The sequence below is a fragment of the Myotis lucifugus genome, unplaced genomic scaffold (assembly GCF_000147115.1).
Source record: "Myotis lucifugus unplaced genomic scaffold, Myoluc2.0 scaffold_19, whole genome shotgun sequence".
NCBI classification, from domain to species: domain Eukaryota; kingdom Metazoa; phylum Chordata; class Mammalia; order Chiroptera; family Vespertilionidae; genus Myotis; species Myotis lucifugus.
In genome coordinates this window covers 12,074,933-12,097,053 of record NW_005871067.1, presented here as the reverse complement: position 1 = coordinate 12,097,053, position 22,121 = coordinate 12,074,933, and the positions used below count along the sequence as shown (strand labels likewise).

Sequence of the window (22,121 nt, the reverse complement as noted above, 5' to 3'; positions counted from 1 at the left end):
AACCACTGTCTTAGGGTGACTTTTCCTCCCCTAGCATATTGCTGGCATGCAGTTTGAACCCCCTGACCTTTTCTCCCTAGAGATAACATCTATGCCTCAGTTGTATTTCAGCTCAAGCACAGAAGAGCAACAAAATCTACCACAGCTGACCTCAGGACCAGCTGCATTGAATAATGACTCCCTGCCCTGGTGCCAACCAATCAGTGGAGAACACAATCCTGAAAGGACACACTGGAAAGCTACTGAATATTCTTTTGAGTTCTTCCCCTATCTAAGGGAATACCTCTTTTAAATGAGAAGACCATAAACTGTGGTCAGCTGCCAGCCCTGTCCTTGTAGGTCAGTGGTTCCCAACCTTGGCTGCACATTAGAATCACCTGGGAATCTTTTTAAAATCCTGATTTCCGGGTCTCATCCTCCGGAAATTCTGTTTCTTTGTTACTAATGTTGTGGTCCCACCCCATAACAAAGATACAGAATTTCCGGAGGATGAGGCCCAGAAATCAGGATTTTAAAAAGATTCCAAGGTGATTCTAATGTGCAGCCAAGGTTGAGAACCACTGTTGTAGGTTGTCCTGATGCCCTTAGAGTGCTGTTAGCATTTAGTTCTCCCAAGTTGGGGATGCTAACCAATTGACCAATTCATAGAAAGCTCCTCCCAAAATGCAAAGAGCACACCTGATGAGAGCCCAGCACCTACCAGTCTGCTCCAAATCAGCAAGCTGCACTCTAGGAAAGGCAGCCCTGTGAATGTTCCCCCACATCCCGTGTGGTTCAGGGTTCAGGATCTGAAAGAGACGAGACAAGAAATAATTTGGAAATATTGGGGCCAGACAGGCAAGCCCAACTCAAGGGGAAGAACTTCCACTGGTGCCCAGGCCTCGCCAGCCTTTTATTCAATATTGAAACACATCTAGCTCTTAGTCAGGCAGGTAACTGCGGTAGCAGACAGACTATCTTAAAGGTCAGTAAATATTAGAAGGATTTACTCTGAGACTATTTGATCAGGAAATAACTTGAGCCTCCATTGTCTGGACTAGACAATTGGTGCATAACTCTGGCCCTTGCCATGGGTTCAAGGTTCACCAGCATTCCAGGATCCTTGTTTGCACTTCTCTGCTAGCGAAGACAATGGGCGGCTTCCTGCACAGCCCCTCCCTCTTCTTTAAACCTCAGCTCATCTAAACTTCTGGGTCTAGTCCAGCCCACATTGGGACACTCCCACTGGGCCCACCTCTGAGGGCCTTATCAGACCATCTCTGTGACAGGATGTTACAGGCTTTTGCTCACCTAGAACTTTCCTTGTTCCTGTCTTGAACCACAAGGTCTTTCTTACAAATCCTGCCAACATCTTCCAATTGGGACCTGCTAGCCCAAAGGCTGGGCTGGCTTTGTTGAGAATTATGACAAAGTTGTTTTCTCTTCATTATATTGTCAATGCAGTACCCAGGTTGTACAAAGGCCATTCACAAGGCCAGAATAGCAGTAGAGAGGGCGTTTGGGCTCCCAGTGCCTTCCTTGCTCCTGATAGAGACACTCCAGAAATTCCATGGTTGTGGTAGCCTTAGGGAGGGAGGAACACACTAGGTCATATCCTCTTAAATCCTCTGCCTCCTGGTTTCTATAGCCTTCTTCTATCTCTCTGGACATATGTCACTCTTCTTTTGTGCATTTTTCTCCCAGGCCCAGTATCTCTGCAGACCTGGGAAACTGTCTGGCTGGGTGGTAGAAAGCAGTTGCTTTCGTTTGTTTGTTTGTTCTTTTTTTACTTTTATTTTTTTTATTGAGCAAGGTATAAGGGTGATTTCTTTCCCAGGTCTTGTCCAGATGGATTCAAAGAATGAAGCCACGGACAAAAGGTGATATGTGAGAAGTATAGTAACTTTATTGCAAGCAAAAGAAACTTTATTGCAAGTAGATTAGGAAACCCCCAACTGCCATTGGGGACAGGGGGCATCAATTGTTCTGGCTACTTCCTACTGGACAGGGGTGATGATTGGGACAGCAGTCAGGGTCCCATCAGAGGTGGGCGACTAGGAGTCCAAGGAAGAAGGAATCGGTGGCCTCCATCTGTGGTTTCATTTTCAGGACCATTTGCAGCTTCAGGGTTTCTAAGTGGTAGGATATGAAATATACCAAAAGGTTAAGTAGGCAAGGGCTAAAGATGAGTAATAAGAATAGTATATACAGAAGGCCAAGAAAGGGGGATATAAGTAGGAGTATTTTATGGTGTTTCTGTGTCCTAGCAAGGGTAGAAAAGGTCTCCTCCAGGTACCAGCCTAGGGTTTCAGTGACACTCATAAAAAGACAAAATAAGAACTATTAGGAAGATGAAAATAATGATTATCCAGAAATACCAGAGCATGTTATTTATCTGACACTTGTCGACTCTCTGGGATTCTTTCAAAAGAGAAGTTTCAGGTCCTTCAAAGGCTCACACAAGTAGGAGTCCCATGATTCAGATGATGGCAATACAGCTCCATCCTCCTCCTGTGCTGACATCCAGGGCTTTATTCAAAACAGATGGATATTATTAGGTCCCTTCCCAAAGTTAGTTTAACTGTCTCAGGGATCAGGAGAGCGATGGCTGCCACTGCCCATAAGTAGGAGGGCCAGTCCTTAGCCATAATATTAATTTCCTTACTTAGATATCCTATGGCTGTTGGGTCTGTCCTCTAAGTTGAGTCAGGACTCCCAAGGCTACCCCCCTTTTTGTTATATATAGGTTGAATTCTTGGCCTGTTGGGAGACTTAAAGCTGGTGTCTGTAAAAGGGCTTTTTTTTTTTAGTTGTTTAAAGTCCTGTTTGGCCTCAGGTTCCCAGACTAAAATAGAGAGGCTGTCCTTCTGTGCCTCTTCAATTAGTTGGTAAAGTGGACGTGTTCATTTTCCATAGCCAGGGATGCATAATCTTCAATATTCAGTGATGCCCAAGAAGCCTCTCAATTGCTTTAGGGTCCAGGGCTGAGGGAAGCTGAGAATAGGGCCTATCTGGTTCTCTCCTAAAGCTCGTGTTCTCTTTGATAGATTAAGGCCTAGGAATTTAACTGAACAGGAACACAACTGGGCCTTGGCTTTGGAAACCTTATAGCCTTTTTCCACCTGGAAATTTAGTAAAGCCTTAGTCCCTTCCTCAGAGATTTCCTCCAATGGGGCACATAGTAAAAGGTCATCTACATACTGGGGGACCTTAGTGCTGGGGAAATTAAACTGCCTTTTGATAAGGCCTGCCCAAATAAATGAGGGCTATCCCGAAAACCCTGGGGCAGCACTGTCCATGTTAGTTGACTGTCCTGATTATTGGGATTTTCAAAGGCAAATAGAAATTGTGGATCAGGATGCAGGGGTACACAGAAAAAGGCATTCTTGAGATCTAGTACTGTAAATCACTCTGTGTGCACCAGAATTTGTTTTCTGACATTATTAGGAAGGCATGGGAGAACAGCTCAACCCAGTTATACCCTAAAGGTTGAGATAAATATTTCTTTTCTTTTTTTTTAAATATATTTTATTGATTTTTACAGAGAGAGGAAGGGAGAGGGATAGAGAGTTAGAAACATCGATGAGAGAGAAACATTGACCAGCTGCCTCCTGCACACCTCCTACTGGGGATGTGCCCGCAACCAAGGTACATGCCCTTGACCGGAATCGAACCTGGGACCTTTCAGTCCACAGGCTGACGCTCTATCCACTGAGCCAAACCGGTTAGGGCGATAAATATTTCTTTATTGGCCTTTCAGACACATCTATAATGGTTATTGCCTCTGAAGATAATTGACTAGGGTTAGAGAGAAGTGTGGAGAAAGTGGTTCCTATGTCGAGGAGGAAATTAATTTTCTTTCCCTCAACTGTCAGGCTTACCGGGGCTCCTGGGTGAAAATGACAGTCCTATGAAGAGCCAGGTGGGGAGACCCCAGGCCCCATTAGTCCTGTTGGGCCAGCTAGGTTGCTGCCCTGCCCCAAGGGATCTTCATCTCCAAGGGCAGTCCAACTTCCAGTGGTTTCCTTGACAGACAGAACATAAATTAGGGGGTTCACCATGCCCCTTGGGGCAACCCAGCCCTATGTCCAACCTGGCCATAGTTGTAAGAGGTGCCTGGGACTGACCACCTGCCTCTTGGCTCTGACTGGGGGCCCTTGTTCTCCCGAAGCATGGCACAAAGGACTTTAGTTCTGGTCTGGTTTCTCCTGTCCTTTCTGTCCTCTTCCTCCTGGTCTCTATTATAGAACACAGAGGTGGCGACTTTCAGGAGATTGTCTAAGGTGCTCTTGGACCAATAACCAATTTTTGTAGTTTTCTCCTGATGTCTGGATCTGATTGAATGATAAATTTATCTTTTTTAAAAAACATTTTTTAAAATATATTTTATTGATTTTTTAGAGAGGAATGGAGTGGGATAGAGAGTTAGAAACATCGATGAGAGAGAAACATCAACCAGCTGCCTCCTGCACACCTCCTACTGGGGATGTGCCTGCAACCAAGGTACATGCCCTTGACTGGGATCGAACCTGGGACCTTTCAGTCAGCAGGCCGACGCTCTATCCACTGAGCCAAACCGGCGAGGGCTAAATTTATCTTTTAAAATTAACTGCCTCTCTAATGAATCTGGGGTTATATTGGTATGCTTAATCAATGCCTCCCTGAGTTTTTCTAAAAATGTGCTGGGGTTTTCATTAATCTCCTGGATGATGGTTGTTTGTCTGAAGTAATTAATAGGCTTAGACTTGCTTCTCCTGATGCCTTTTATTATGTACTAGAGGCCCGATGCATGAAATTCGTGCAAGGGGCTCGGCCCTCGCAGCCATGGCTTTGTCTGGAAGGTCGTTTGGCTGTCTGGTCTAATTAGCATATTACCTTTTATTATTATAGAAGCCTGACAGTGTCTTATTTTCCACATGTTAACATCAGGATCCCACTCTGGGTCTGCAAGGGAAACTGCCTGAGACCCTGTCAAGTATTTCTCTTTCTCTTCAGGATTTGTGATGTCTTGTACACAAGAAACATAATAATTATTGCCAAAGTTTGGAGCCTCTGCCAAAATCTTCTCCTTCTCTTCTTGGGACAAGCTTTGCTCTAGAAGGAGTAATAAGTCCTGGTAATATAGGTCAAATATTTGATTTAGGCTCTGAAAGACCTCAATTTAACTATCAGGATTATGTGAGAATTTACCCAGGTTTTTCTTTATTTAGCTCAGGTCCTTAAGGCTGAAAGGGGCCTGTACTCTGATACACCCAAATTCACCCACTTGTTCTATAAGGGTGTAGAGGCCTCCTGGGTGATTCTGCATAGGAACAGTCTTGGCTGTTAGCTTTTATGCCGGTGGAGGCACTTTTTCTGGAAGTCCAAGATAAGAAAGACAAAATAATTCACATGGGGATTCAGATGGAGGGCAAAAGGGCTCTGGTGGGACTGGAGCCTTTTCATTCTTCTTTTTTACCTCTGGTGGGTTTTGGGTTACTATTGCCAGGAGGGAGTGATCAAGTTTATAGTTCTTGTATAGATTTGGCTTGTCCCTTAGAGCAAAGAAAGCCTGGACATATGGGACTTCTGACCATTTCCCTCCCCTCCTACAGAAAAGATCTAACTACAGGATGGTGTTATACTTAAGGCTTCCCTCTGGGGGCCAACACTCCCCATCTGAAAGATGATACTGGGGCCAGGCCTGAGTGCAGAACATCTCTTCTTTAACGTTTGTGAGTAGAAATCATCCCAATTCTTAAGAATACACCCTAAGGGTCTGTCTTTATGCAGTGTGGACAACACACTTCCCATCTATAAGGGAACACACAAAAGGACATTCAGCATCCTTTGTGACTCTCCCTTTGCCCTGAGGGGGATGCCCCCTTCCTGGCTAAGGGTACTGGGAGTTCTCACTGGTAAGGAGTAAAAGATTGCCTCACCATGTAGGGTCGCAGATGAGGGTCTGGCAGACTTATCCATACTTACTCTCTGAACTTGGGGACCTGCGCCCATGCCGAGCCATCCTTTCTACTCTCCCTGTCCTGAGGGAAGCGGTGCATATCCAAGTTTGCTTTCTGCTGTGTGCCCAATGATAGGAATATTTCTCTAACACCCTCAGGCCCTCTTGTAAGGCTGATATTAATATCTGCTGCATGCAGATTACTTTGAGTTCCAACCTAGAATTCCAAGGGCTCTGGAGAGCTCTTCTGAACTTAAACTAACCCCCACCGGGATGCTCCCATCAGGAGGCATTGATCATTAACCTCCTGCAGGATTGTGCCTTTATCATGCCTAATGAATCAAGTATCCTCTTCCACCTGAGGAATTGGCCCCTCAGGTGCAATAAAACCTCTAATTCTGTACACAGTAAAACTGCCTGGGAAAAACCCGCTTGGACTGAGAGTAAATACTTAAAAGACTAAAACCTTCACAGGGGTAGTGGCAGAAATGACAGAGACCTGTAATTAATTCCTGGTATGTCTGCCAAGAAGATTCAGGGCCAGGATCACATGCTAGGAGTGGGAAGAAGATGGCTGCCCCCCAACTGATGTCTTGGGGAATATTTACCTCGCCTAGGAGCTTTCATAGGACTCTGACTCCCTCTATATCAAAGAGGCTTGTACAAATGGAGACTGAGAATTTAGGCTTAGTTGGGTCTGGACCGAGGAGACAGTGGTCATACTGGGGGCCGAACTGGTTATGAACAAAGGGTTCCTGGCTGGATGCCATCTGACCTAATACCACTGAGATAGAACGCAGAAGAAAAGGCTGAGTGGGATCTGGGTTGGAGAGTGGACTTGTGTTGTGGGTCCAACTGTGCTGATTTCACATATGTGTCTTGGTTTCTCTCCCCAGCTGTCTAGGACAACTGTGAGGGCCCAGAGTGCTGAGTGACAAAATCTTTTTTTTTTTTAAATACTTTTATTGATTTCAGAGAGGAAGGGCGAGAGTTAGAGAGATAGAAACATTAATGATGAGAGAGAATCATTGATTGGCTACCTCCTGCACATACCTTACTGGGGGGATCAAGCCCACAACCCGGGCATGTGCCCTTGGCCAGAATTGAACCTGGGACCCTTTAGTCCACAGGTCGACACTCTATCCACTGAGCCAAATCAGCTAGGGCAAGTGAGTGACCAACTCTTATGTGCACTCCCCAGTGGGCCAAAGTTTAATTACAGTTGTACTCCTATGAGGCCTCTGCTGGTCTTAGGGATTGACCCCAGGCACCCCCACTTGGCCCTTACATAAGGACATTCAAGAGGGAGGACTTGCTGCATTTGTTTTTCAGTGCTGGATCCAAGCACTCATTTAATCAATGGCCAGGCTTTGTCTTGCAACTGGTGGGAAGCCTAATACTCTAACCTGACCTATCACCAGTTTAACCTCCCATGGGAGACTTTTTATGTGGTAGTCACCCTTATGGCTCTTAATTTGACTGACCCATGCCCTCTTTAATTTGGCCCTAGAGGTGGAGCATGAGTATGGGAGGGAGAATAAAGGAGAAAGGAGAAATACCTGCATAAGATGGCAGCCAGGTTTAAGTGGCTGGCAGATGCCTAATAATGTCTGCAAAATTATAAAGGGATAGCAGAGGAAGGGATAGAATCTGTGGGTCCTTCCTATGCTTACTGTTTGATGTAAAGAGGTCAGCTTCTAAGTTCCCAGCCAATGCACCAACTAATTCGGGGTTTTTATTGAGCAGGGTTACAAGGGTGATTTCTTTCCTGGGTTCTTGTCCAGATGAATTCGAAGAATGAAGCCATGGACAAAAGGTGGTAGCGAGAAGTACAGAAATTTTATTGCAAGCAGAAGAAATTTTATTGCAAACAGATGCTATTTCTAAAACCCTAATTCTAAGACTGTCTCTCCTGGCATGGAGAGACAGGGTGGGGTGGGGGGTCCCTTAAAGAGGGTGGCCACTGCTTTATTTGTCTTAAGGCATTTATAAAAGCTGTAGCTTTTTTTTTTATGACCCTTTTCAATTGGACCCTTTCCCAACTTAGGACCTCCGTGCTTTCCCCATTGGTCACTCTGCTAAAGTCAAAGCCCACATGGTTCTCCCCTCTTTCTTTTTCTTTATTTTGTAACATTCCTCTATTCTCTGTGAAAATGTTTCCTTTTCCCCAATATCCTGTGGCTTTTTTTTGTCCTTCACATATCCAACTTATTTGTTTAAGTTGGAGTTATTATTTATTTATCTTATGGTACCTAGCAATCTTATCCTGCCAAGCCTTGAGACTGAAACTGCTGTCTGCTGTCTTCTCTGCTCAAAAAAGTAAAATAGCCTCTTTTTTTTTTCCCCCCCCAGAAATGTTTTATTACCCCTATAACTCTCCTAGCTGCTCAGGCTAGAAATACCTCTGTCCTTGGTTTACGGTTGTTTTAATTCTTCAGGCCATGATGCTTCTATCCTCTCTAGACCTTATCCCTTCCAGTATTAAACTAATTACTTAACCCTTTTCACAGTTAGGGACCTGGAGCCATCAGAGGGGGGCATGAGTTACCAAGTGGGATAGAGGAGGGAGGGATGAGGGGCAACTGCATTTATGAAATTGCTGATATTGGATCATTTTTTGACCTCCAAAACAGTCATTTCATCTGGTTCACACTAAAACATAAGAAGTTGCTTCAGTAGGGACCTTGTACAACTATACTTAAAACAAGGGTATTACAAGCTTAGGTATCTTACACAAAGGTAACAATAAACAATTAAATTAGAAAAAGCTCCTCTTTAAATCTAGCAACATTGTGCCCTGTCCAGTGTGGTTCTGTGGTTGGAGCAATGTTCCAATGCCAGAAGGTGGTGGGTTCGATTCCTGGTCAGGACATATAACCAAGTTTCATATTCAATCCAGAGTCGGGGCACATGCAGGAGGCAGCTGATCGATTTCTCTCTCTCACATTGATGTTTCTATCTCCCTTCCTCACTCTTTAATATCAACAAAACGTATCTTTAAAAAAAACTAGCAACATTGCAATTCCATAACATGGTGAGGTGCTGGAGTCTCCTGTGAAATTACATACAGCCAGGCAGTATACTGCAGAGAAGTTTATAGATGATTTACAATCCCCTTGCTATTGTGAGAGGACAATAGTGCAGCAGAGCTCAGGACCTCTGAGACTGGGAAGACTGTCTGAGTAGTTTTTCAGAGTAGGCCTTGAAGTTCCACCATTCTGTTACAGGACATGGGCTGGCCCACAGCAGATCTGCCTCAGGCCAGCCTATAGTGTGTGGGTTCTTAACTTTATGTAGGAAAGATTTCTTAATACAAGTCCAGGTGGGTTTGAGTATGTTTATCAGCCCTGGGGACAGAGAAACAAAGGAAGAAATTAGGGTAGAAGAAATAACAGGGGGAGCCCAGGTGGTGCTCTGCTTTGGCTTTCTAGGAAAGAAGTGAGCCAAGGCTGGGCTGCTTTAAGTCACTGGGAAGTGAGAGAAAAGGGGGCCTTAGAAACAGGATCAGGGGGTGATCTCAGGTCAAGCTGCACTGCCCAATGCTATCCTAGGATGGGGCATGGGCCTGCTTTAGAGTGAGCATTGAATCTTTGAACTAACAGTCTTCTCCTCCTCCTCCTCCTCCTCCTTTTCTTTCTTTCTTTCTTTCTTTCTTTCTTTCTTTCTTTCTTTCTTTCTTTCTTTCTTTCTTTCTTCTTCTTCTTCTTCTTCCTTCTTCTTCTTCTTCTTCTTCTTCTTCTTCTTCTTCTTCTTCTTCTTCTTCTTCTTCTTTCTCTCTCTCTCTCTCTCTCTCTCTCTCTCTCTCTCTCTCTCTTTTCTTGCAGATGAGACTCTTAGGGGAGGGTTTTGGTAGAATATTCATCAGCTTTCCAGGTGCATTTTTAATATGCTGATACCTCAAATGACTGTATTGGGAATTTTTAAAATTATTCTTTGGTCTGTTTTATCTTTCTTTGGTCTGTTTTATCTTAGGTTTGTCTGGCTTTAACGGGATTTTTATTATTTGTTTCCCTCTGTCCTCTGTCCTTGGGTTTAGCTGGCACAAATGGCCTTAATTGGGTCTTTGTTCTCTAGTTTCCCAGGCCAGGGTGATTTAAGCTATGCATTTTCTGATTATGGAGGAGGGTATAAACCATTTGCTTTCAAGTGTCCTTGGTTGGAGAAGATAAGGTCATGTGATTCACAAGCTGGCTATAAGTTGCCCAAACTGTTTGGCCTTGTTTAATTTTGTCTCAGTTTCCTTGTTCTACTTCCCCGGGGATTTTCCTAGCTTCTTACTATCCTGCTACAATTTTATGGGTCTGCACAGCAGGCTGAAAGGAAGACTAGCAGCTAGGATCTTAGAAATAGAATTGGTGAAGACTTGGTACTTCCCAGGTAAGCCCAGATGATTCTCTGAGGAAACAAAGGGCTGATATATAAGGAAGGATCCATTGGAGTGCAGAGGGTGAGCTGCTACTGCCTGTGGGATCTTAGTCAAGTCAAACGCCAAGCCTCATCATCATCTATAAATGAAAATGACAATACTTACCTGTTAACACTGTTAGTCTGCTGGGCTGCTGTTACAAAATACCACAGATGCCTTAACAAATGCCACTAGGTAGTCTAAAAAACAGAAACTCATTTCCTTATAGTCCTGGAGGCCAGAAGTTCAAGACAAAGCTGTTGGCAGGTTTGGTTTCTGGTGAGAATTCTCTTCCTGGCTTATAGATGGCTGCCTTCTCACTGTGTGCTCACGTGGCCTCTCATATATGTGGGTGTCTGGAGAGGACAAGCACTCATATTTCTTCCTCTTCTTGTAAGGACACCAGTTCTATCAGGTTAAGACCCACCCTTATGACCTATTTGAACCTTTATTACCTTCTTATGGGCTGCATCTCTAAATATAGTCTCATTGGTGGTTAGAACTTCATCAGATAAGTTTGGGGTGGTGGCACAATTCAGTCCATAGCAGATTTCAGGACATAGATTATCCTCTGAAAATGACAGCTCTTTTGATGTGGGCCACAGCAGAGGTCAAGCAGGTTACAGAGAATCCAGCTGATAAAAAATGCTCTGAACAGACCAAGACAAAAAACAGCCCCAGATCCTTGGTGAAGAAGAACTGAAAGGCAATACCACACCCCTACTGTCTATTACCAATATTTTGCTACATTTCTCATTATGCTTAAATGAGCTCTTTAATAAACTAGCTCTTTAATAACCTAGGGTTCTCTTTTCTCAATGTCACCTTGTCCCTCACTTCCTACATTTATTTATTTTTTTAATGCCCTTCACCAGAATCGAACCTGGGACCCTCCAGTCCGCAGGCCTACGCTCTATCCACTGAGCCAAACCAGTCAGGGCTCACTTCCTACATTTAATCAGCCACCAGATGTCCCTTATGTACATTCTCCACTTCCTATTAGTTCAGGCCTCCATCCTTTATGGCTTAGGTGTTAACAGTAGCTTCCTATGTTCATTTGTCTCCATTCATTCTAATCCACTCTCACACCACAGACAGGCTGGTCATGTAAAATATAAAATAGATCACGTCACCTCCCTACTTGAAATGTCTCAATGACTTCCTATTATTTTTAATATAAACCCAAATTTTATAACAGGTCTCTTCTGAGAACTGTGGTCAAGATTCAGGAGGCCATAGCGGGAAGATCAAGTTAGCAGCCCCTCATAAAAGTCCCACTATAGCCAGGCTCGGTGCCTCTGCATATGCCTCCAGTTACCCTTACATCTGCTCAAGACTGACTGCTGCTGCTCATTTCTTTGTTCATTTCAATTGAGACAACTAAAAAGGACACTCAGGGTTTTATGTACCACTATTCTTAGAGACTATTACACCAGGCTGCCTGCCAAGCTTAACCCAGGTTTCTTTACAACTTTAATAATGAAACATTGTTTAAACACCCAGTGGCTGACTTTTCTAAAGACAATAATTGTATCTTCAGTCTTGCATGATTTATTATTTATTTACCATAAGTAAAGGTCAGGAATTGTTATCTTTTAAATTTTTTTTACTCTTTCACATCATTACTGCTGTGTATGTGCTCCATGTCTGTGACGTAGGTGCTTATGTAGGTGGGTTCCAACTTACGGCGAAAATCGCGTTATGTCGCACCGTAGAAACGGATCTCCGATGTAACCCGAGGACCTACTATATATATATATGTATGAAGCAGACTTTGGTGCACAGCTTGGTTCTTCCTATACACACCCAGGCCCAGTAGAGGGAGCCACAAGCTGTGGATCGCTGATAGCTCCAAACAGGTTGCCCAGAGGCAGTCACGGACAGCATTTGACATTGGCCTGCACCAGGGCCCCACCAAAGAGGCCCAGAACTATTACACCCAGTGACCAGTTCTAGACAACAGAGCAGGATCCAATAAGCTTCACAAACAGTATATCCATAGGGAGATTTCAGCAGGCACAAAACCATCCTGAGGCAAATTCCACTTCGTATGATCAGCACCTGCATAGTAATTTTCATGCTGTATTGGGGGTTGAGCTTCACTACCAGCCAGCCTGAGTGTTGATCCCACATACAAATGGACCAACAGCAATCAAGACTGAATTATAACAGGAGGACCCACATAACATGCACAAGGGACATTCTTAGAGTACCCAGCTTATGTGATCAAGGAGACTACACCACTGGGTCCCACAGGTCACTGGCTACATAAAGCCACCCTCCCAAAACAGGGAGCCATAACAGATCTACTTAAAACATAGAAATAAACACAAAGAGGCAGCTAAAATGCAGAGACAAAGAAACAGGCCCCAAATGAAGGAACAAGAGGATTCTCCACAAGAAGTGCTAAATGAAATGGAGGTAAGCAATTTATCAAATAATAGAGTTCAGAGTAATCATTATAAGGATGCTCAACAGCATGACAAAGGACCAGTCAAAAATGAAGAACGTCAAATCTGAAATCAAGAATACACTGAAGGAATAAACAGAGTGCTCAATGAAGTAGAGGATCAAATCAGCGATTTGGTAAACAAAAAACACCCACTCAAAGCATCAAAAAGAAAAAATAATTTTTAAAAATGAGTATAGTTTAAGGGACCTTGTGACAACGTGAAGTGCAACAAAATCCATGTCATAGGGATACCAGAAGGAAAAGAGAGAAAGCAAGGGATTGAGAACCTATTTGAAGAAATAATGACTGAAAACTTTCCTAACCTGGTGAAGGAAAAAGACATACAAGGAAACACAGAGTTCCAAACAAGATGAACCCAAAGAGGCCCACACCAAGTTACATCATAAATAAAATGGCAAAAGTTAAAGACAGAGAATCTTAAAAGCCACGAGAAAGGAATCTATAAGGGAGCTCTCATAAAACTGTCAGCTGATTTCTCAACAGAAACATTTCAGGCCAGAAGGGATTGGTGTGAAATATTCAAAGTGATAAAAAACAAGGACCTAGAACCAAGACTACTTTACCCAGCAAGGTTATCATTTAAAATTAAAGGAGAAATAAAGGGCTTAAGCTAAAGTACTTTCTTACTAACAAAACAGTATTTTAAAAAAATGTTAAAGGACTTGAAGAACAAGAAGAAAGAGGAGGAAGAGGAGAAGGACAAAGAGAAGGAGAAAGCCAAGGAGAAGAGGAAGGAGAAGACTAAGCAAGGAAAAGCCCAGCCAGCATGGCTCAGCAGTTGAGTGTCGCCCTATGGACCAGGTCACAGTTCAATTCCCAGTCAGGGCATATAGGAGGCAGCCAATCAGTGATTCTCTCTCATCACTGATATTTCTATCTCTCTCTCCTTCTCCCTTCCTCTTTGAAATCAATAAAAATATATTTTTTTTAAAAAGAGAAACGAAGGAGAACAAGAAAAAAAAACAAAAAAACAAAACAAAACCAGGAACATAATTTAAAAAATAAAATGGCAATAAATACATACCTATCAATAATCACTTTAAGTGTAAAGGCTTAAATGCTCCAATCAAAAGACATAAGATAGCTGAATGGATAAGAAAATGACTCATGTATATGTTGCCTTCATGAGGTCCACCTCAGAACAAAAGATACAGACAAAAAGTAAAGGGATGGAAATAGATATTTCATGCAAATGGAAAAGAAAAAAAAGCTTGGGTAGCAATACTATGTAAGAAAATAGACTTTAAAACCAAGGCTATAATAATAGACAAAGAAGGACACTACATAATGATAAAGGGAGCAATCCACCTACAGGATATAATCCCTGTAAACATTTATGTAACGAACAGTAAGAGCACCTAAATATGTAAAGCAAATCTTGATGGACATAAAAGGAAAGACAGTAATATAGTTATAGTAGGGGATTTTATCACCCCATTGACATCAATAGAAAGATCATCCAAACAGAAAAATCAACAAGGAGACGGTGGTCTTAAGTGACAAACCACACCAAATGGATTTAATCAATATCATCAGAGCATTTCACTCCAAAACAGCAGTATATACATTCCCTTTAAGTGCCCATGGTACATTTTCTAGAATAGACCATATGTTAGGATATAAAACAAGTCTCAATAAATTATGACTGAAATCATATCAAGAATCTTCTCTGACCATAATGCCATGAAACTTGAAATCAATCACAAGAAGAAAACTGAAAAACCCACAAAGATATGGAGACTAAATTACATATTACTAAACAATGAATGGCTTAACAATAGATCAAGGAAGAAATCAAAAGATACCTTGAAACAAATGAAATGAGAACACAACAACCCAAAATCTGTGGGTCACAGGGAAAACAGTCCTAAAAGAGAAATTCATAGCATTACAGGCCGACCTCAAGAAACAACAAAAAGCGCAAATTAACAATTTAACTTTATTATTTTTTTTAAAAAATATATTTTATTGATTTTTTACAGAGAGGAAGGGAGAGAGACAGAGAGTTAGAAACATCGATGAGAGAGAAACATCGATCAGCTGCCTCCTGCACATCTCTCACTGGGGATGTGCCCGCAACCCAGGTACATGCCCTTGACCGGAATCGAACCTGGGACCTTTCAGTCCGCAGGCCGACGCTCTATCCACTGAGCCAAACCGGTTTCGGCAACAATTTAACTTTATACTTAAAGGAATCTGAAAAAAAAAAAAAGAAAGCCCAGAGTAGAAGGAAGAAAATAATAAAGATCAGAGTAGAAATGAAATAGCAGTAAGATCAATGAAAGCAAGAGCTAGTTCTTTGAAAAGAAACAAGATTGACAAACCCTTAACAAGACTCATCAAGAAAAAAATAGAGAGGATTCAAATAAAATCAGAAATGAAAGTAACAACTGACACCACAGAAATACAAAGAATTCTAAGAAATATACCAACAAATTGGAAATCTGGAAGAAATGGATAGATTTCTAGAAACATATAATCTTCCAAAACTAAATCAGGAAGAACCAGGGAATGTGATTAGATCACTACTAGTGAAATTGAAGCTCTGGTTGAAGTGGGGGATGAAGGGATTGAGAAAAAAAAAAAAAGGAGAACTTATGGACAGGGTCAACAGTGTGGTGATTGCAGTGGGGAAGAGGAGGTTGGAAGAGGGTATATGGGGATAAATGGTGATGAAAAAATAAAATGTAAAACAAAACAGGCTAAGAAACACAAGTTGGGTGATGGTTACTATAGCTTTCACCTTAATTATTCATTAAGCTTTTCAATTATTCTGTGTGGTTCTATAATGTAATATGTTTTATTTTACAATAAAGTTATTTTTTTAAAAACCATTAAAAAAACCACCATAAAGTTAAAAAACAAACTAAAAAAAAATCACTCATATTGTGAACAAAGAACCAATTTTCCCCAAGCATAAAAATTAGCTCTTTAAAAACTGCGAAAAATATCCACAACCCAGTAGGAAAATGAAATAAGGACAGAGTTCCCAGAATAGCAAATACAATTGGCCTTTTAACAAATTACAAAAGGTTCAGCCTCACTACTGAAAAGATAGAAGGCAGGTGTTTCAAAACCTGAAAGGTCTCTTCCTATAGTTCATTTGAAAATCTAGGTTAGATCTTTTTTACTTTTTGGCTTAAAACCTGCCAAGGGCTGCCCATGTATGCAGGTAATTGTGTTTGTTATCGACGTGAAACCATTCTCCTGATCTGCTAGCCATGTATCTTTTTTTCTTTCCATCAAAATCAGTTTTGAGGATCTAGTGAAACTGAAGCACCTACTTCTTGTCCTTTCTGCCACTAGCTATGCACTACTTCTCCTGCAGTGATTTATGCATGAGATTGCTCTGTTGCTCCCTAATATAAACTAACCTAACAGCTTTGACCCTCCCCATATGAGTGTGTCCTAGAACAAGGACTGGAAGTGGTTTCATAGTAGTGACTTTGAACATTACTCAGTTTGCCTCTTTAAACTTTCACATATAACAAAGTTGGAAACAGCAGACTGGAAAAATTTTAAGGTGGGGGTGATTAGCTGTCTGGGATGGGGTGGTAGTGGTAGGGGCCGAGCAAGCTGTGAAGGAAGAAGGCCTGAAATAAAGCAACCACATCAAAGAACAACTGAACTCATGGTCTTCTTCTGTGGCCACAGGTTAGGCAGCCCCAAGCTCAAGCTGCTTGAGTTTCTCCTGGAGCCCTCGAAGCTGGCTTCGACCCCAGTTGATGTGGATCTGGAGACTGGCCATATCTACAGCCAGCTGCAGGCCTAGAGGAAGGGGAGAAATTGTCACCATGGTATCTGTAGTGTGACACATGACTTAAGGGAATCTGGACATTCCCAGGGATTGGAAAGGCGCTAGGCCTCTATTATTCCTAAAACATTCCAGGTACACCCTTGCAATGGCTGCTCCAAACCTCACTGGACCCACACCCTCACCTTCTTCAGGTCTTTGCTAAAATGTCACCTCCTCAAAAGACTTTCTTGACCCCCTTCTATCACCCACCAGGAACTAATAATCCACAGATCATTACACACACTGTCTCATGCTCTTATTTTCTTCCTACTTTTCTCCATTACCACAGTCCCTCGCGGCTTTCACCCTCACTCCTTCCATCTGTTTTCTCTGCCTCCAACAGTATTCCACACTCTGGATCCACCTTTAGGTGGCTTCTGCTTGATGCCTCTGCTGGAATAGCTGCTGCCAAATCCTCTGGGCCTCCATGCCAACCAATGCACTGGCCAGTCCTGTCTTCAGCCTACCTATCCAGCAGCAGAGCTGGCCACACATCTGATCAACTCCATCCAGGAAACACATTCTCCTTTTGGCTTCTGGGACACCTCACCCTCTAGGTGTTACTCCTGCTTCACTACTGCTTCTCAGTCTCCTCTAATGGTTCCCCCCTTCCTCTCCTTCACTTCCTGTCCACCTGCTGATTTTACTCCATCTTAGCTTTAATGCTACATGTGTCAGAAACTTAGGAATTTAAATGCCAGAGTTATGTGGTGGCCTCTGGAATCTCTCTCCAGCTGAAGCCTCTTCCAAACTCCAGATGCATGTGTGCAACTGCCCACAGAATCTCCACCACTAGGAACACAACCATACCCTTTCAGCTGCTGCTTTGCATTCCTCCCACACCTGGTGAGGGCAGCTCCATTCTCCCAGGATTCCTGGCTAGCCAGTGGGCTCATCCTTCACTCCTATCCTTCCCTTATTCCCAAATTGATTTGTCAGCAAATCCTGGGGGGTTCTATAGAAGAATATTAAGAAGCTAAGAAGATTCCAGTGCAGGAGGAAACTGAGACAAGAAAATTAAACAAGGCCAAACAGCTTGGGCAACTTGCAGCTAGTCTGCAGCAAGATCTTATCTTTCCCAGCCAAGGACACTTGAGAACAGATGGTTAATACCTCTCCTTCCTAACCAAAGAATGCAGAAAAGGAGGGGGAAGGGAAGGGGAGAGAAGGGGGAGTTTATCTTGCCCACCAAACAAAGAAGTCAGTCATTTGGAGGAGGAGAGTAGGGGGAGTTTTTCTCAAAAGACAGAGAAAGTCAGTAGTCTCGGGACTTGTCAAGATAAAATTGCCAGATGATTCTCATAAATTCTGGGAAAGCCATAAAAAAGTAAAAGGGAGACCTTGAGATCTAGTATGTACCAACCTCTACCTGCATCTTAAGCCTGGCTGCTCCCTGGTGGCTACTTAATACCTCTGCTCATCTGTTCCCACGCAGAATCCACTGGATTCCTGTCAGGCTGCAAGTCTACCCCATTACTCCCAAAGTCTTCAACAGGGCCTATTCAGCCCTCAAATTATCGGGGCCTAGAGCCCTCTAACCACAGCTCCTGGCTCTCTCTGCTACACCAACTCTAGTCCACTGGCCTCTTCTCTGCAATAGCCCACACAATCTTGCCTTTTCACCCCAGTTGGCCCCTCTGCTTAGAACACTGTTCCCCCAGATCACCTTCATAAAACAGTTCCCCCAGACCATTCCTGTCCCACTTCATCTACAACACCCTATCTTATTTTTGCATAACAATTCTCATTACTTACTTATTTGCAGGTTGTCTTTCTCCCCTCAATAGTATAACATTCTATGAGGATATGTGTCCCTTTCATTTCCTGCTGTATCCCAGCACTGATCATGAGCCTAGAACACTGCCAAGATGCTGTAAATGCTTTCAGAAAAAACAGCAGGCATGCAACAAAAGTATGCAATGGAGAAAACCTGCAAAACCCTTTGTAGACTAATCCCAGCCCTGGCATTAGAGGGTCCAATTTTGGCTTAGAGCCACACGGTCAACTGGCAGAGTCCACTCACCCTCCTGGAAGCTGGCTTGGGCTTGCCGTAGGCTATGTGGAACCAGGATTCCAAACCAGTTCAGAGGGTTTGGGGAGGCTGAGAAGGCCTCGGGCTCTGGAATCCTGGTAAGGGCCTTGCGCCTTCGCAGAGCTGGAGGAAGAAAGGGTAGAAGTTGGAATCTTATTACCTGGCCCTTAACTTCTGGGTGACAATGTTGAACTCTGAGCTCATGATCCTGGGAAATACTGATGGTTGCAAAATCTCTGCAACCTTTTAAGATCCAAAAAACAGCTTACCACAAAAAAACCACCGTTCCCCACTTGTGATTCAAATGTGAGACTGTCCATACATTCTCAAGACTCTCATAAAACCAACCCTTGTTTAGACAAAGTCATACACTGACTGCTGGAAGCTATCCATTGTCTACACCAGTGGTTCTCAACCTTCCTAATGCCGTGACCCTTTAATACAGTTCCTCATGTTGTGGTGACCCCCAATTTCATTGTTACAAATTGAACATAATAAAAGCATAGTGATTAATCACAAAAACAATATGTAATTATATATGTTTTCCGATGGTCTTAGGCGACCCTTGTGAAAGGGCGTTCGACCCCCAAAGGGGTCGCGACCCACAGGTTGAGAACTGCTGGTCTACACTATCATGAAAGTGTAAACAGGGAACCCAGAAGGCTGATGGATCTTGAGCTTTGGCAAGGGCTAAAAGCTATGCACCAATTGTTCTGTTGAGACAATGCTGGCTCAAGCAATTTCCTGATGTAATAGTCTCAAAGTAAATCTTTACTATTTACTGACCTTTAAGATAGTCTGTCTGCTACCAGATTGCCTGCCTGACTAAGGGCAAGATGTGTGTTCTAAAATTAAATAAAATCTAACAGGGCCTGGGCCCCAGTGAAGCCTTTCCACTAGAGAGCGGTTCTCCGCCTGACCCCCATGATTTCCAAATTCGTATTTCTTGTCTAGTCTCCTCATTTGTGCGTGGCCCTTCTCCAGATCCTGAACCCTAGCCGTGCAGGTTGCGGCTTTCACAACTGACCTTTCCCATTTTGCCTGAACATGCTGAAAGGTCAGACAGACTCTCCAACTCCCTGTTCTTTATGAATGACTAGCTGAGATTGAAAGTTTGTCCTTCTGAAAGAGATAAACATTTTCTTTCCAACTGACTGAGACTTCCTGTAACTACAAAACAATCCCAACTGTAAAAGACTTCACCTATTTCTCCCTATAAAAGTCTAAGGCCAAAACCACTCTGCTGAGACATTTTGATCTTCAAATCTGGGGCGCTCTATCAAAGCAACTTGAATAAAATCATCTCCTTAATTGTATTTTGTCTTTGACATCGGGAGGGGTCCCTGACGGGAAGGGGGGCTCACCTGCCTCACGGGGCCCCACCTCCTCTGGACTCTGGGCGCCAGCTCTTACCACACGAAACTTCTGGAGTCCATTTTGTGCCTCGCTGAAGAAAGAGAAGGGAGGATGGATCTTTGACAGCCCCACCCTGCGCATTCCCCACCCACCCGATTCAGCAGGCAAGGCTCCTCACTTGGTGCTGACGCAGACCTGGGGCTCCATGCGGGAGGCATATTGCAGGGGCCCTACCGACTTGGCGCCCATGGCATAGCGAGCTTTGGAGAGCGAAAGCCAGCCCTGCGGAATGAGAGAGGATCAGTAAAACTCAGTTTACCTCGGCGTGACCCTCCGTCCGCCCGCCCCCCAGGCTCCCACCTCCTCCACCCGGGCGTTCAGCGCCACCCGCTTTGACTCCAGCTCTTCCAGGTCCCAGAGCAGCTGCAGCAGCAGCGAGTCCAGCTCCGCCCGTAAATCGGCTGCGGCCATGGCCCACCGCACTCTAATCTGGAGCCAGTCTCCTTCCAGGTCGCCCAATCACCGCTCACCGTGCCGGTAGTGTAGCCAATGGACGTTCGAGATCCGCCGTCGCTGTGGGCCCAGCGATCACGTAGTGGAAGCCGTGGGGTTGAAAGCCGTGGGAGTCTCGGCTTCTAAGGGCAAGCGTCGTCAGAGCAGCAGCATTGCAACCGAGTAGTCGCTTTCTGCGCTTAGCATCCGAAGCGAATCAGCCAACCGGAAAGTTGGCGAGAGCTGTGGGGTTCCGAGTCGCTTCTGGAAGCAGCTGCATTTTAAAAGTAGAGCTATCGCTGTGGCGAAGGAAGGAGGCGTAGCAACCATTTTAAGGGAGAAACGGCTTTAGATTTAATTCCAAAAGGAGCTGTTAAGCGATCCTGCGGCCTACCGTTGTGCTGGCTTTACAGCTGCTGCACTATTTCAAGCCGCCAATGGCATAATAACTAGCGGTACATCATCTTCAATTTGGGCATTCTGCACAGCCGCGACAAATGGTGAAGCCAACGAAGACATCTTTATTAATGGCAGCCCCAGGCCGCCTAACAACATCTTGACATTTCCTCTGCCTATTGGTAGCTCCAGTGAGCATGCGCTTCTGGGCTGGCCAATCGCCTTGTGACTCCCATCAGCAGCGTTTAGTGAACCTACCACTTTCTTGGTTGAGGGCGGAAGCGAGGGCTGCGTAGTGCCGGCAGCTCTCGCAGATTCTCCGAAACCCACGTGGAAGCGGCGCCCAGGATGGTAGGGATGTTTGAGCTTCTGTTTTGAAGGTTGGGGGTTCGCGGAGGGCTGGGGATGGGTGGTCCCCCGGGGCCGAGCGTGCATGGAGAAAGAGGCGCTCACCCGACACGCTGTTCCCTAGTTGCGCCGTGAGGCGCGCCTTCGCCGCGAGTACCTCTACCGCAAGGCCCGCGAGGAGGCGCAGCGCGCCGCCTACGAGAGGAAGGAGAAGGTGCGGCGCGCGCTCGAAGGTATGGTCCCCGCTGCCCCGCGGCGTCACCCAGCCCTCGAGAGGCTGCGGGTTTGCATTTTAAAACCCAATGGAAAAACCAAGTGACTTAATTAGCATTTCTTTGGTAGTATAGTTGGGCATCTTTTCAAGTATTTACTGGTCATTTTCTTTGCCTGCTGGGTCTTTCTGTTGCTTGCAAGTGCTCCTCCAGATGATGGTATGAATTACTTGTCATTTATGCTACAGTATCGAGATTTTACAGCTTGTCTATTAATTTTGCTTACAGTGTGTCTAGTTCTTCTCAAATTTAAAATGATCCCTATGGTCCTTGTAGACGTTCCCCACTTCCACTCCCCGTAGTTTTTCATCTCGTTATCTTCTTTAGTACCAGGTACTAAAGCATATCTTGCTGTCTTTTAGTGGTATTATGAGTCCCTTGCATTTTTAAACTGTTAATCCGTATATAATTTAATTTTAGTTGCGTTGTAAATTAGGGTCTAATTTTGCAGTGTTTTCCCCACTTTACATTTGCCATACTAATGAAGAGTTTGTCACACATGTCTGATTAAAAATGACATATTTATTCACCCAGTTGTGTTCTTGTGTTGGTGAAGCTTTGTTTCTTATCTGAAGGTACATCAACTCAGTATCTGATTATTTTAAATTACTTAGATGTTCCTAGTTGTTAG

General features: G+C 43.9%; 2 protein-coding genes across 12 annotated transcripts in view; one reads left to right on the top strand and one right to left on the bottom strand.

Annotated features, from left to right (window-relative positions):
- The window catches only part of CCDC115 (coiled-coil domain containing 115), a 23,524-nt gene extending 3,019 nt beyond the window's left edge, over nucleotides 1–20,505 (bottom strand). Inside the window, exons 1-6 of one of the 10 annotated variants that reach the window (XR_002828440.1) lie at nucleotides 20,343–20,503; nucleotides 20,040–20,264; nucleotides 18,618–18,749; nucleotides 10,781–10,975; nucleotides 3,861–4,004; nucleotides 1,864–2,111 (exon numbers count right to left, since the gene is read on the bottom strand). Coding sequence is in view for 3 of the 10 variants with exons in the window: in XM_023751294.1 (XP_023607062.1) it covers nucleotides 16,454–16,566; nucleotides 18,618–18,749; nucleotides 19,991–20,123 (378 nt within the window). In the remaining 7 variants the exon portion in view is untranslated. Of the gene's footprint in view, nucleotides 1–700; nucleotides 789–1,863; nucleotides 2,112–3,860; nucleotides 4,005–8,262; nucleotides 9,268–9,673; nucleotides 10,426–10,451; nucleotides 10,976–15,929; nucleotides 16,567–18,617; nucleotides 18,750–19,990; nucleotides 20,265–20,342 lie in introns of those variants that run through there. The other 9 variants (XR_002828437.1, XR_002828441.1, XR_002828439.1 and 6 more) reach the window with 9 other exon arrangements.
- A 575-nt stretch (nucleotides 20,506–21,080) lies between these two features.
- IMP4 (IMP4, U3 small nucleolar ribonucleoprotein) overlaps nucleotides 21,081–22,121 on the top strand; it is a 4,056-nt gene continuing 3,015 nt past the window's right edge. Inside the window, exons 1-2 of one of the 2 annotated variants that reach the window (XM_006085589.3) lie at nucleotides 21,081–21,221; nucleotides 21,343–21,451. In XM_006085589.3, the coding sequence (XP_006085651.1) occupies nucleotides 21,219–21,221; nucleotides 21,343–21,451 (112 nt within the window). In that variant the 5' untranslated portion in view covers nucleotides 21,081–21,218. The remainder of the gene's footprint in view (nucleotides 21,222–21,342; nucleotides 21,452–22,121) is intronic. The other variant, XM_023751292.1, reaches the window with a different exon arrangement.